Source organism: Neurospora tetraspora (assembly GCF_033439725.1).
Source record: "Neurospora tetraspora strain CBS 560.94 chromosome Unknown B0H65scaffold_2, whole genome shotgun sequence".
Lineage (NCBI taxonomy): Eukaryota > Fungi > Ascomycota > Sordariomycetes > Sordariales > Sordariaceae > Neurospora > Neurospora tetraspora.
The window spans coordinates 3,726,831-3,741,436 of NW_026944384.1; the positions used below are offsets into that span (position 1 = coordinate 3,726,831).

The 14,606-nt window shown below is 51.5% G+C and overlaps 3 protein-coding genes across 3 annotated transcripts; all 3 read left to right on the top strand.

Moving 5' to 3' along the window:
• Positions 1 to 297: 297 nt before the first annotated feature.
• Positions 298 to 7,864, top strand: B0H65DRAFT_568376 (uncharacterized protein; the record flags this gene model as incomplete). Its single annotated transcript, XM_062830390.1, is given in 3 exon segments — positions 298 to 367; positions 604 to 5,384; positions 5,396 to 7,864. The coding sequence occupies 3 exon segments, from the start codon at positions 298 to 300 to the stop codon at positions 7,532 to 7,534; spliced, it is 6,990 nt and encodes a 2,329-aa protein (XP_062684593.1). The 3' UTR covers positions 7,535 to 7,864.
• A 1,756-nt stretch (positions 7,865 to 9,620) lies between these two features.
• On the top strand, positions 9,621 to 10,671 carry B0H65DRAFT_113540 (uncharacterized protein). The gene is made up of 2 exons (XM_062820617.1): positions 9,621 to 10,188; positions 10,312 to 10,671. Exons 1-2 carry the CDS (start codon positions 9,735 to 9,737, stop codon positions 10,581 to 10,583), a joined length of 726 nt encoding a protein of 241 aa, XP_062684594.1. The 5' UTR covers positions 9,621 to 9,734; the 3' UTR covers positions 10,584 to 10,671.
• A 716-nt stretch (positions 10,672 to 11,387) lies between these two features.
• On the top strand, positions 11,388 to 12,579 carry B0H65DRAFT_113415 (uncharacterized protein). The gene has a single exon (XM_062820616.1). The coding sequence runs from the start codon at positions 11,702 to 11,704 to the stop codon at positions 12,353 to 12,355; it is 654 nt and encodes a 217-aa protein (XP_062684595.1). The 5' UTR covers positions 11,388 to 11,701; the 3' UTR covers positions 12,356 to 12,579.
• Positions 12,580 to 14,606: the final 2,027 nt, after the last annotated feature.

The window sequence follows — 14,606 nt, forward strand, 5'->3', positions numbered from 1 at the left end:
TTGTACCGACAGAAACCAGAAACAGCGGTCATTCCTTTTGCACGGTCCAGTCTGATAACCAAAAAAAATTCCTGCCCCGGTCGCACTCGAAGCGAGATCCTTTCCACCAAAAGCGACACCACCAAGAATTAAGCCAGCTCCCCAGTCCGCCCACTCGGCTTACAACCGCTCGCCATTACTACCTAGCGAAAAAATTGCATCGCGAGAGATCTTCGGTTCGAGTCCCAGCATCAAACTTTCCACCATCCTTTTTTATCGCCTCATGCCGACCGTCATGCACCACGGTTCTCACTCATTATGAGCGGCGTCGGTCTCGAGGTTTTGCTCGAGGGTCTCATTCCCGAGATCGCCTATTCCGGAGAGACAGGTGAGTTCTTTTTGATTCTGCGTTTCTCATTATCATTCGCATCAGTACCTCCAGCCAACAATCTCGACTCTCTTACACCAATATCCCACCGCGCTATCTTCTGCTTGGCAACAAACATTAGTGTGCTACTCTTGTTTGCAGTCAACTTCAAGGTGCCTTGTCGCAGACAAGAGAAAACACAAAGTGATGCATCTTTGAGATGAACTTGAATACTGACTCAGTTTGATATTACAAAGGCGTGTCTGTCTCTGCACTACTGAAAATTGTCCGTCAGTATCACAACACCCTCGACGCGCGGCGAGATGCAACTTCAGGAGAAGATATCGCTGCTGTGGCGGCGCAAATCACACAGAAAGATGAAGAGAAGCTCGATGAAAGCTCATTCTCACCCGCCGAGATGGTATCGGCTCGCTGGGCCTGGGATTGGCTGCGAACCCGACCCCAAATCCTCATCAACAAGAATAAGCGCTACAACAAGCTTGAGCTACAAGAAGTTCTCGCTTTACCCGAAGCTGCTGAGAGCAATGGAGCAGAAGTCGATGGCGAGCCTGTCGACATTCCCAAAGAATCCGCACCAAAAGCAAAACAGCCGGCGTCCAAACCCAGCAAAGCAGCTGCTTCTCAGAAGAAAGCCTCCAAATCGAAATCCAAGAAGGCGTCACTTACTGTTCGGCCTCGAATTTACCCTGCCGAAGACCTTGTTTGGCAGACTCTCACTCGCCATGGTGTAGACTACAAGAGAGTCCCCGTTCTTGAATGGAAGTGTCTGCTTGGCATTGCCTCTGTTAGAGACAAAGGCATTCTGCAGAGCGACCTTCGAAGATTGGTGGATCAGGATAAGCGCTCCCTTCCCAAGCGAACCGATTCTCTTGCCAGAAAAGGCTACATCGCAAAGCGGACAATAGTAGTGTCCAAAATGAAAACTAGCAAGCTCTGGCTTATCGACTTCGCGCCCCCCATTCTGGAGACTGAGACTGGTGGACTTGATTTGTCAGTCGAGACGCTTACCAAGGACCTGGAGCCCGTTACCTGGCATGATCGGTGGACTAGGGATAACATCGACATGGAGGCTTTCGCTCGGACCTTCGTCGGCGTCGTCAAGGCATGGCAAGTCATTCGCTATGCCGATTTGAGGTCCAAGATGGGCGTCGTGGGGAAGCACTGGCAGATGAAGACCCTTGCCAAGAACTGTCAACGCATCGTCGACTTGGGTGTTCTCAAGTACACCGCTGCCACCTTTCCTGGCGCACGTAAAGTCTTCAAGGACTGTCTCAAGTTCATAAGGGACCCAACAGACGAGGAATGGGAAAAGTTTCTTGCCACAGGCAAGAAGACATCGCTCTATTCGGACGCTACACGCCATCGGGAGCCAAAACCTAACGCGCTTGCTCTCTTCGGAAAAGCCACCAAAGCCGATGAGGCGGCGAAAAATGAGCCCAAGCCCAAGCGTCGCCGTATCTTCCCTGGCTGGGCTCCAGAAAAGCCCCTTGCTCAAAACGTATTTGAAGTGATACAAAGCGCAGGCCCAGCAGGAGCCTCGAATCCTCAGGTCAGCGTTGCCACGGTCGGATACGCCTTTCGCCGGTACATGGCAAGCCACTTAACCAAGGTCGCTGAAACGCAGCAACCACCGCACCTCAAGCATTTCCAAGTTGTAAGCAGACTGGAGCGGAAGGGAAAGACTTCTGCCTACATGTTTTCCGTGGCAAACCCTGCTGCTGAAGATGATGCCGAAGACAGCCCACCCGCTGCGACCGGTGCCAGTGCCTATGGCTTTGGCCAAGTACGAGCAAAATCGTTCCCCGAAACATCAGACCTATCCCTTACGGAAATCTGCCGGTTGGCCAAGAAGCCTCGCTCGATGGCAAAGCGAAAAGGCCGCCATCTGAGCCGACTTGAAGCCATGTCACAGACCGAGGCTGAGGCATCCAAAACCCCAGACGATGTTGTCATGTCAGGACAACCGATTTTTGAGCCCATCACGCCAGTAGACCAGAGTGTGAATGGAGATGATGCCAACCCTGAAAACCTCGCAAACCACACAGAGGCCGCGTCTCCCGAGCCTGTGGAAGAGAGGCCACCTGGTGCCTACAGAGGTATTCCTGGGTCTCTCAATCCAAACCCACAAACTACTGGACGACCCAGAAAGTCCATTGTCATTGTGTTCAGATCAGATAAGTTGAAGGACCCCAGCTTCTTGGGTACTCCTCGGGCGTCTGATGCGGATCGATCTCCGGCATCGTCCGTTTTGGGAGGTACCAACCATCCAAAGACCGTACTGAATGCGAGATATAATGGCATTGCCGGAAAGCTGAAGATCTCTCCGGAAGGCCGGGCGGTTACATTCGACAGTGACTCAGAAGAAACTGGCAAAGAACCTCTCGCCATCAAACTTGATGATATGCTGGATGATCCGGCTGTGCGGGACGTCCCTTGGGCAGACGGCAAGGGTTTGGTTGTTGTGACCAAGGAAAGTAGTGACGGGAATCCTTCCTGGACCTTCGTGTTTGTTTTTGAGGACACGGACGAGAACAATCAAAAAGCCCTGGCAATCCAGAAAGAGATTGCAACACTCAAAACAAATCAAAGCACCAGCCAGTTTGTGGTTGCTGAACCATCAACCCCTCAGAGTATTGCAGATGATCTGGCGCCAGCGAGAGGTGGAGCTGCTCGCGGCGGCCGTGGTGGCCGCGGTCGTGGAGGAAGCACTCGAGTCCGAGGAGGCCGTAGGGCGCAGATGCTTGCAGCCGACCCAAAGCCATACAAGTGCGAAACATGTGGTGGTGCTTGGAAGAACGACATTGGACTCAAGTATCACCAAACAAAAGCTCAAACGCCCTGCAACCCGAACTTCGACCCTTCTGCTATCGTAGAACGCGGAAGAAAGCGACGGAAGATCATGTCACCGGAGCCAGATGCTGCTTCTGTAGCTTCAGGTGCTGGAGATAATCAAAACGCACCAGTTGGCACTCAACCGGAGAAGGACGGGCGCAAACTTCGAAAATCATCAGCTCGCTCACGCACCAACGTCAGAGCCGGTGTTAGAGCGATTCAGAATGCCGGAATGGCTTTCCGTGGGTTGAATGCCGACAATGTCATTGAGAGCGTAGAAGATGCTGCTCAACTATCAACTCATCAGCAACATCAAGCAGCCAGCGGTCCTCTGTCCTCTCATATCGCCCATGTTGCACCTAAGCCCAAATTTGGAGGAATCATCAGTAACTTCTCCAAGGAAGACGATACCCTTCCAACACCCAGCAATTCCGATAGCCAACACGATCCGATGCAGATTCAGCATCCTGTCGACGCACAGCAAACACCCCAGCGTGTACAGCCATATAGTCATCAAGATGGACACCTCCCTATTGCCGGAGTTGGTACTAGTCTCAGATCTCCCGTGGACCAAAGGAAACCGGTACCCTCAGTCCAACCATCGGCATATGCTGAAATACCGTACCAACAGAGTCTTCAAATTGGTACCAGCGGTTACGCCTCTGATCGTGCTTCACCTCTTCCTGGAGTTGCCCAGAGCTCGTTGTATCCTGATCCTAGCAATATTCAACCCTCCTACGCAGCCCCGGGCCCACACCCTAACCAGGGCCATTATGTGCAAAGCCACCAGGATGCTCATATTGCTTTATATTCATCACCCCCCCAACCCTCCCGGTATTCACAGGAATATGGTCACGCACTGGGTAGTCAGACAGCCGATGAGGCATACCCGGAACCGTACCCCGTCAACATTCAGCAGCATCAACAGCCTGCCAACCAAGTCCAAGCTCAAGTGGTGCAGTTCATTCCTTCAAAAGACTACAGTCGCTTTTCCACCGAGGCCAAGAAAAGGACCGCCCAGGCTCGTGACATCATTCTGTATCTTCTGGACAACAACTTTGGTGTTTTCCCTGGGGGCAAATCTTTATTCTATGCCCTGACTAAGGTGTACCTTCGGGCGTTCAGACACCAATCTCCTCCAACCTGGAAGAATCATCAGGCCGCAATCAAGGCGCTGGAAACTCGTCACCTAGCTATTCTCCACACCCACATGCTGAGGACAGAGGCTGGCAGGTTCATCGAACTTTCTCTAATTTTGAAAACCGGCGTGAAGACCAACGATCCCATGCCAATGAAGGTCAAGAAAAGGATGAAGGAGAAGTATCCAAGCCTCTATATCCCCACAGCGTTTTCACCGACGCAGGAAGAGCTCGCCACTTTGGAGGAGTTGTATGAGAAACCTGCTGGTAATGGCAAGGAAGAGCGGAAGGTCAACGCAAATGGCCAAAAGTTTCGAAGCAGGAGAAAGATTGACGAAGTCGAAGTCTTTAACGCGCCTTTTTACACCCAGCACAACGATGAGAAAGTCCGCGACTCTACGGATCCTCTCTGGGTATTGGAATCTGAAAAGGCCAGCTCCTACAAGCGCCCAGCGATGGATGAGCTTCCGGACGGCCACCCAGAAAAGAGAGCAAGATTGGATGAGCAAGGTACACCAAGCAAACGTGCCGGCGCGCATAATGACGATTCGGATGGTTCCATGTGGGAGCCGGATCACACATCCCCCTACCATACAGGCCCGAGGAGGAGGGGACGCCCCGCAAAGCTTTACGCACCAACTTACACGAGACATATAACCGACCAGGACGAGAATATAGAACCCCCTTCAGTCATCGAGGCGATTAAGGCATACGGCCTGTTGCCGGCTAAGTACGGCAGTAAGAAGAAAGAAGCGGCGCTCAGAAAGTTGCACAAATTGCTTCCGCATGTTGGTAAAATGAGGAATCCAGGCTTAAGCAGCTTGCCGCCTTGGTTCTTTGACAACAGCCTACGACCTATCGAGAAACGCGTTGTTGAGGTCCAGTTTCTAGAACCTAACCTCGACATCCATGAGGCCGGTGCTTCCACAGAAAAAGAGCAGTCGAAGCAAGCAGAGAAGTCAGTCCCATCAAAGGGTGAAGACTCCACAGCTGGCGATGATGCCACATCGAATAATGAAAAGGCTGAGGGAGTCCAGAAACCCGTGGTATTTTTCAGTTCGCCCCTTGTACTACGATTCAAGACGAGTCACGGGGTTCTTGGTCCTCAAAGGGGTGGCAATTCTTCGAGAACCACAATGGCAGTTTTGCTGTCAAAGGTTGGATGCCAGATCTTGACTCTCTTACTGAGGAGAATCTACCTCGCAGTGCTGAAGCGATGGCCAAGGGCCCAGGGATCACATTTAACCCCGATAGCTGGAAGGATCCGGAATACGGGAGAGTCACCACACTTATTGACAAGTGCGCGGCGTGGGAACGCTCTTCACCTGGTACCGCCTTACTCACAGCCAACATCGTGTCGTCGAAACCTATTTTCATCAACGTTTCTTCATCGACGACCAAGGCTAGTACGAAGAATCTGACGCTTAAATGGTCAGAGGATCGACAGTTCGACTTGGATACCTTGCCGTATGATGACGTTGTTCAGGTAGCGGACGATGAGTCGCTCCCGTATGACGGTGGCAGCCCCGACAGAGTCATCGTACGGCCTGTCCGGGCCACTCGCACGATGCGGAAAACTGAACCGAACAAACCTGGACGAAAAGGCCACGGAGGCCGGCCTCCCAAGATCAAGCTTCCTGCCATCAAGACGGAGCGTGAGCACACAGCTTATCCAACCACAGACAATGACTTCTTGCGGGTTTCCGGTGACCGTTCAGTGGAGCTGGATTGGAGCAGCGATAACGTCAAGGTTACCGCGTTTGTTGTCGTCACTACATTGCTGGGTGGTGTTGACAGGGTGGTTGATTGGGGTTTGATGATGAGACTCTTTCCCGATATGACGCTTAGCCAGCTCAGGCATACTTGGGGTTCTTTGAAGAAGGACCGTATGTCAAGTATTGTGAACCTGACTGATAAGTTCAGACGTGCTTTCCTCAAAGCCTATGGAATTGGCGTGCCGAAGATCAATTTTGACAATATCCTCGAATACGACTGGAAGTGGCTCATCAAGTGGGCTTCCAACCTTGACGAGTTCCGTCATGCCGACCTGCCGAAATCCAGGAATGCTCTCAAGAGAGACTATAACGTTACCGGAATAGGAATTGAGGATCGCGAGTGGCGAGAGACATACAACCATCCGCAGCGCTCGGTGTTCAACAAGTTTCAAGACGCAACGTCGGAAGCAATGGCACTGTCAATTGATGAAGACGACAGCAAAGAACAGAATGATGTCAGAAGAAGAGAGTTGGCACTTGCCATGGCATTCATGCGATCACTATGCGTGACGCCGGTAGAGACATACTCAAAGGAGCACATCAGCAAGCAACGCAACAGCTTATTCCCCACCCTCTCTAGAGCAGAGGTCGAGGGTCTCATGGTGAAGGGCGTTGATCAGCTCCAACGTGAGGGCATCATCTCTAAATCCAACTCCCGGTTCCAGAATGGCTGGCGTTGGCGCATTGCCAACCGAATCACCGACCTGCTCGACAAGGTTGCACACGAGGAAAGACTCGCTCAAGCCCTCGCCTACAAGCGGGAACTCGACAAAGCCTTCCGGGCTGGTGAGAAGAAGCGTGTTTCATATGTCACTAACGACGGCATGATTATGGCCCTGCTCAACATGCAAGCCTACCAGCGCGTCCGCATCGAGACCACAGGCCAGCCACACGTGCCTATGGGTTTCGAACCGGGCAACTACGAGACGAGAAAGTATACCAAGAAATACCTCCACTTCCGCATAGATGTCATCCCTACAGAGACCTACCGCTACGACGATGATCAGGAGCTGGTCGATTTCCGCAAGCGCATCATGTCAGCACCGCCTCCTAACATGGGGCCGGATGGCGCGACGCCCATCTGGTGCGATGTGTTTGGCCGAGTCGACGCAACTCGTTGGTTGCGCTATCTGTGTGTGGTACTCGTCACGATCGCTTCCAAGGGTGCCATGGGCCCTGAGGAGCTGTGCAAGACGCTCAAGCCAGCGATAATGCCGTTTGAGGCTGAGCTGATTATCAAGTGGGCCGAGGTGTTGGGTATCCTCGGACAGCAGTATGAGGGCACAGCGCTAACGGTGATGGAGTGGTGGTGGATGGTCTTGGACGCGCAAAAGCAGGGTCTGGAGTCTGGTCTTGCCGGTGCTGATGTAGCAGAGGGAATGAGGACTAGGAGAATGTTTCCTGGCATGATGAAATTCTAGCTTGACCACTGGTGTATCCAGAGACGAAAATTGAGATGAGGACGTCAAAAGGAGCTGAAAAGGATATACAGCTTGTGGAGGAAGATTATGGCTTCCCAGTATTGCTCAGAAAAATATGTGCCCCAGCTTTTTGTGGCTGAGGGAGCAACTGTTGGAGTAGAGACGAACATGAGTAGAGACGAACATTGTGAAGGCAGAGCAGCAGATGCGAAGAAAGGATAAAGGCAGAAGGGGAGAACACGGATCATGAGCTCATTTCAGGTCTACTACTACCATTGAATGATACCCAGCACACTTTCAGTTTAGCAGTTTCATCACAAACTATTTGTTAAAGACCATTATGCACATGCTGTCGTCGATGTGGATTTAGGTGTCTTTGCTTCACAGTTCATTGTATTTCGGTCAGTAATGACCGGCAAATATCCAGTGTCGTATGGCCCTTTCCTCCATCGTATCAAAGCGTTTCCTTTGGCCAACCCGAGTTATCTCCCTCTCTCTTCTCTACGATGTATTTTGAACCGTCCAGGAACATTATTCTCTCCAATGGCTAACAAGTTATTCTGAGGTACCTTTCGTCTTGACGAAGTGTGTATAGCAAGCATCACGATGAGTGGAACATCAGTGATGGCTTTGGACGCAATGCTATATGCCTGATGTCTGTATCACCACTTGGCAATAACGAAGCTGGCCACTATCATCAGATGCTTTACTGTGTAAACAGCAATGCCAATGCCGAACCGGCCCCGAAGGTCTCACAAAATATGCCGTGCTTCGACAAGTACAATTGGCAGATGTGACCGCTCTGTCATCCATCCATTCACACAACTCTTCAGTCGATTGAAGGTTATGGTAGCTCATGACGCTTTTCGACTTCGTCATTAGGACACTGACTGCTATCATATTTACTTTTGATTCACTGATCAATCTCTCTCTCTCCAAATAATGAGGAACACAAAGATGAAAAGGTTAGACGAACTGAAGGGTTGGTTGCTGGGCCCTGATGATCGCGGGCAAGGAGGATCATCGGAGCAGTGAGAGTGCCACATGGCATCCCAAAAATGAGGAGGGGAACACACATCCTTCCCAGACAGACAAACCGCTCCTTCTGACTCCGACCCAAGCAAAAGCAGAAGCGAAGCAAAGAAGAAACGAAATGATGAAGGAAGAAGGGATTGGGGCCACCCGGTTGCCTGTCCCGGATAGAAGAAAAAGGGAAACCGCCGAGCAAATGCACGACTGGAAGTCGCAGGAGAGCGTGACCGAGCCAATGGTAGCTTTCCGTCTCTTCGCATACACTCCTCGGCAATTGGTCGTTTGCTTGAACTGGTATCGTAACACAGCTTGAGAAGAAGTGGTGAAGAGAGGAAGAAAAAGACCACCCGAAGCCAAATGCCCATCTCTGCCTGCACTGCTCCGATGCCGGGAGCTTGGAGAGCGGCATCAGGAGAGGCGTTCCGAAACTAGCTGGTAGAGGCTGCCAAAGTTCAGACAAGACGACGATAAAGTCAACATCGTGACTGCTTGCTGCCTGGCCCATAATCAGATCATTCATGCAGCACCGACGCGAGGAAGGAGGACCCAAGGTGGTATACCAAGCATATAAAATGACTGATATCAGATACGTGTCTGTCTCGCTGGGTAGAGGTACATAAAGGTTCAGAGAGACTCAAACTTGCCGAAGACCCGTCTGCGCCTGCCAGCTGGTGGACGATGCCTTCCTCATTAGCTCTGGGTCGTTCTCTTGGGGCAACACTGCATAAGGTACGGAGGTGCTGGCATAGCAAGACAGGAGGGGGACGACGACGGTAAATGATGATTGAGGACTCCGGCTGGCCAGCTGAAGTGCTCCTTGTTGGACGATCTTCTCAGTGTGTCCAATCCGAACCTTGTAACAAGCTTACCAGCAAGATGCATTGCAATCGGCGTGTCCGGACCAGCACTGTCTGGCCTGTCTGTCCCACCGTCATGCATTTCCTGACACCGTTATACTCGGGCCTGTACTCGTCGACGAAGACGGAGACACCAAGATGATGTGCTCAACCGTGTTGCGCACACGGTATCTAGGGACGCTGTATGGAGTCGGATGTATACCTGGCGCGAGGTTATCTACGATGACCCCTTTAGGGACGCCGATTGACCCTGAAGGAAGGATCATGATGATTGCTGTTGTGGCCAGGAAAAGGGGGCGCCCGTCATGTAGATGAAAATAGGAGTCAAAGAGGCGTCAAGTCGTGCAAAGGCGACCAGTCCTCAAGCGCTATCAACGCTGTCAGAGCTATCGATAGGCTTTTTGTGCGACCTGAACTGGCCAACCCCGGGGCAAACGCCACATCAAATGCCAAACCGCTGCATGGCGCAATCTCTTCCCAACCTCCAACCACTGCAGCCAACACCCACCGAGGAGCAACCACCAAGCGCGCCCAACGAGAAGTCCACGATACACTCGACACACCTCGCCCAGACCTCGCCTAGACCTCGTCGTCCGAGGAGGCACCTCTACCTTCCTCTCACCGTCATGGCCCAGAGCGTTGCGGCCGTGAATGAGCTGCATCATGCCAGCTTCAAGCATGCCCGCCCGGTCAGGCTCTCAGGGGCCAAATCTTCTCCCAACCACACACTTTCTCCCATGGTTGCCTTGCCCACATCTCCTGCATGTTTGCGCTACCTGTCTCTTTTTTCCTCTGTCGCTTTCAACATGGCAGCCTCCATCCTAGGCCGACCTTCGGCATTGCCTATTTCCGGTTCTCTATCAGCCACCTTCCTCTGACACCTTGCAGGCCATCCAGCTTCTCCGCGTTTCTTATCCCCAAGACGATCTCGCGCTACACGAACCCTCAAGCCACAGGGGAAAGGGAAAGGGGAGGAGAGGAGCAGAGAACTCCCACAGTGGCTGACACACAGGGTATTGGCGGAAGAGGAAGGCGGTCGAGTCAGAGCCCCAAGTCATCCCAGGCCAAGACTCCCCCAGGAGGGCAAACAAAATCAATATGAGACAGCGACCCCCTACGCGAATACACAGCACCAGTGTGCATGCGCCGGTGTGCAATAGTCAGCGAGGACCTTGGCAGAAGTTGCTGTGATCGAAGGTTGACAGATGGATCACCGCCTACCTCCATCCTCGCTTTCCGACAAGGGACTGCCTCCTCCACTTCGTCCCATAGAAGCCTCGGAAGAGCTTCTAACACACCTTGATATGTACCTTGTCGGCACGAGAGAAGGTTGCTTATGCCATGTCCCTCCCCTATCCCCAGTCCAGCTGAAGAGGCCGGAAACAGAGCGGCCACGCTGCGAGAGCCATGCAGACATCCGGATACCTACCCAGCACTTTGGCATACTGAGCCTCACAAGACAAGGCAACCTCCACAACACACTTTCTTTGCACCTGTATCTCCTTTCACACCTGCTTAGGCCAAGGCTGGCTTCATTTTGCCTTGCGTTATCACTCCCCTGGCTTTACTTGTCTCACCTCCCACTCGGTCAACCAGTGGACAGGGAGGGGTCTCAGAGACGTGAGGAAACCAGGAGACGTTGGGGATAAGGAGGTACGTCGGAGAGTACGGCATTCTATCAAGGCCTGAATGAAGACTGGAAAGCGCCAGGGAACAGGAGTGAACATCACGCGACCTCTAGGCCCTGTTGGTGGTCGTCGCTTGTGCTACGCCCTGTGCCCTTCCCGTACGGACAACGACGGGAGGGGATTTTTGCGGGAAACCTGGGAGTCTATTGTGCTGACTTGACAATGTAGCAGCACACAGAGCTGGAAGACTCTTGTCGCCTACGGGAATCTCCGTGGAGTCGCGGTTACCTTTTGTCCTGTGCACAAGATTCAATGCGCGGGGTCTTCGTCTTACCGTCGTTTAGCTCCCAAGTCTATGTGCGGGAGGCTTTCAAGGTCCTGAGCCACTGAGATTTGGTTATAACATGAATGATCTGTGTTCCATACATGAATAAGGTAACCTCGGGGAGCTCAAACTGCCCTATTCTTCGTTTACGGAAAGCATGTGAGCGACCGCCAACTCATTACAGAGAGCAACATGATCCTAAACGATAGAGTTGGGCGTGAGGGATCCTCTACCCGGTATTTCGGTCTGACAACAAACGTGAGAAGACAGGAACGCATGACCAGCACCGCCTGAAGCCGGTGAGAAGCACGACTACAGATTTACGATGTCACGATATTCTCGACGATGTACATCGAAAAGAGTGACTCGAGTATGGGGAAGTACTCTCTACGACATGGTACTCAAGTCTTCGTTCTCTGACCAGAGCAGACGGCCGTCCATGGACAGCTCACCGTTTTCACTCCTCGGCAGCGTCAGCCCCGTCTTGGGTCTTACTCAATCACACCTGAGGCCCGATCGAAAGCACGCCATTTCTCTGTTGATGGCCACAAACAAGGCCACGCATGTGTGCCTACGCATGCCAGTGTTTGTGTTATTGACGTCGGTGCCTCTATGTCAGGCAGTCAGGTGTGTCTGGCTCTATGTAGGTATCCGGGTACACTGCCAGTCCGTCTTTCCGGCTTCGATTGCCCCAGACTGTCGCCGGCGCATCCTTCTTGTTGCCTCATTTACCATTCATCCCGCTGTGTGCCATCTATCTCTCAACCGGGCAGCTACTAAGATGAGTGGGCGATGCGAGGATGGTGTGCCTACCAAAGAAGCGGAGCGAGATCATGGTTGGTGTCACGAGCCTCATCATGTTCCATGCAACTTTCTCTTTACTGCAACCTATCTCACGGGTCCTCACACCACCCGATTGATGGAGATTGGTGATTCTCCGACAGTCTACAATGGGGAAATGAGCATGGATATTGTATAACGACTAATTATCGACAGGCTCGGCCGTCAGAAGAGCGTGCCTTTAGCCATAACCGAGCCTGTCATCTTTCTTCCCCAGCGCATGTATGCACCCATCCATCCATACAGACTGGCACTATCGATCCATGTCTCTCTCGGATAATGGCATCTAGGTCTCAAGGCAACCTGACACCTACAGAGCGGTCAGTTGTCAGGCACACACACAACGGATACTCGCTGGAGCTTCCCCATTGTCTGTGATATGAACACCACGACAAAGGGCAATTTTCGGAATACTTGCTGTTCCGTATTCTCTTCAGGGCCCTTTCTTCATGCACACTCTTGATCCTTCTCTTCTATTTTTCTCTGCAGAAAAGCACACATGGCAACATCTTACCTACATGCCAATATCTGGACTTCAAGCTTTGTTGAGCTACAGAGCGTACCGTGCGAGTAAGGGTTGAAGACCATGAAAAGCCCTCATTTTCCGTTATGTGATTCGTCACAATTGGGCACCGATACTTCGGAACCTCGGAGCATGTCTTTGGAGGAAAAAAAAAACAAAAAAACAAGAACTAATTCGACCGTAACACTATTACATTGCAGACTTCCTTCTCATCATCACGTAACCCTATCCCATTCTCTGTCATATTGTTTGTTTTTCCTGAGAGAGTCTCAATGCCGAGGTTTGCTGCCGAGAGCATGCCATAGCAGCGAGAAGTGCGAACGGAGGAAGGAACCACACAGGATTTGGCAACAGGCACCGGGAAATTATTGCGCTCATGTCTCACACTGTAGGTTCCGTTCCAGTACGAATCGAGCGAACGAGAGAGTGAGGGTCGACGACCATGAGAACAGAGCCAGTAACAGAGCGAGCCATGTATGTAACCCCCGAGGGTGACCAGTCAAAGAGAGACCAGCTAAGCTATCTTGAGACAGGACCTGACTATTGAATTTGTAGCTAACAACGTTAAAAGCCGATCACTTATGCGGGTTTTGACCGTTCAGTGCATGATGCCGGTCATACAGCAGTAGTCGTACCCTATGGGCTCGGCAAATGTTGTGAAACCAGACCGGCGGAGTTCTCTCCTTGAGCAACAACGATGAAAACGACGTACGACAACGACAATGAGGACCGACTAATACGTTTACCGAGCCTGGTTGGATACAGAGAAGGTTTCGACAGCGATAGCGATGACATTTCGAAGTGGTTACGGTACGACATGGCTAGCCTCATTGCTCAACATGTCAGGGCGCGTAAGCTACAGGGGCAGCAAAGAAGGAAAATGTTTGGAAAGCATTGGAAATAACAAACGATGAATTGAACAAGTTTGGTATGTACGATCCAGGTAATGACCACTGAAACTATACAAAGCCTGCAATGAGCAGTTATGGACTGTACAAACGGTATTGAAAAGGCCAACTTTCCACGTCTCACAGGACTCACTTTGAGTTATATGCTTAGCAACACTCGCGGGCCACTGTCCAGTTCCATTGCATTGACGGACAGTAGCAAACAATGGCAACCTAGCCACTTACTACCCTTCATATTCTCTCAACCCAGCTCACCGGACAGTAAGGAACTATATGGGCCTTCCCGATCAGGTCGCTCTGAACTACCCCTATCCTAGCTCACACATATGTAGGTTCTATACGAGCGTCCATTGCATTTAGAAGTCAATAGGTTTTACTTTGATGTTTCCCTTTCCCATGTATCTCACTCCGGGTATTCTAGTTTCCGTCTTCGAATGTGCGGTAACATGAACGTACCTGAGCTACCTTCCGTTTCCCACAGGATCCCCCACAGGTAACGAAATCAGTGGTAATAGAAGAGCAATCAGAAGGAAAGTAACTGTCTACCTATTAACCTCACTCATTTAGCTACCGGAACTGTCGGCCTGCAAGAACATCTTTCCTTATCGAAAGGCATAGAGAAGACCGGCGAGAGAGGGAAAACCCATGCAGTCCCAAGACGTGACATGTCGTATTATTCGCCTTTTAACCCAAAATAAAGAGTAAGGTATTGACCAGCCAGCCTCTTCTCTTCCGGAACGAAACAATGGGGTTTTTTGCCCCTTCCAGTTTCGAGGAAATAGGGCCAATGTGGCTTTTCTGTATGCGAGCAATTAGTCCATGATATTTTTCCTGCCTTAAACTGTACGTTGGGTCTTCCGATCACTGTCCAGCTAGATTAAGCTACAGTTGACACTCGCTCATTTCCCCCTCTAAGCTCCGTCTTCATATGCATCGGGAATTTCGAGCTGGAGGTCACG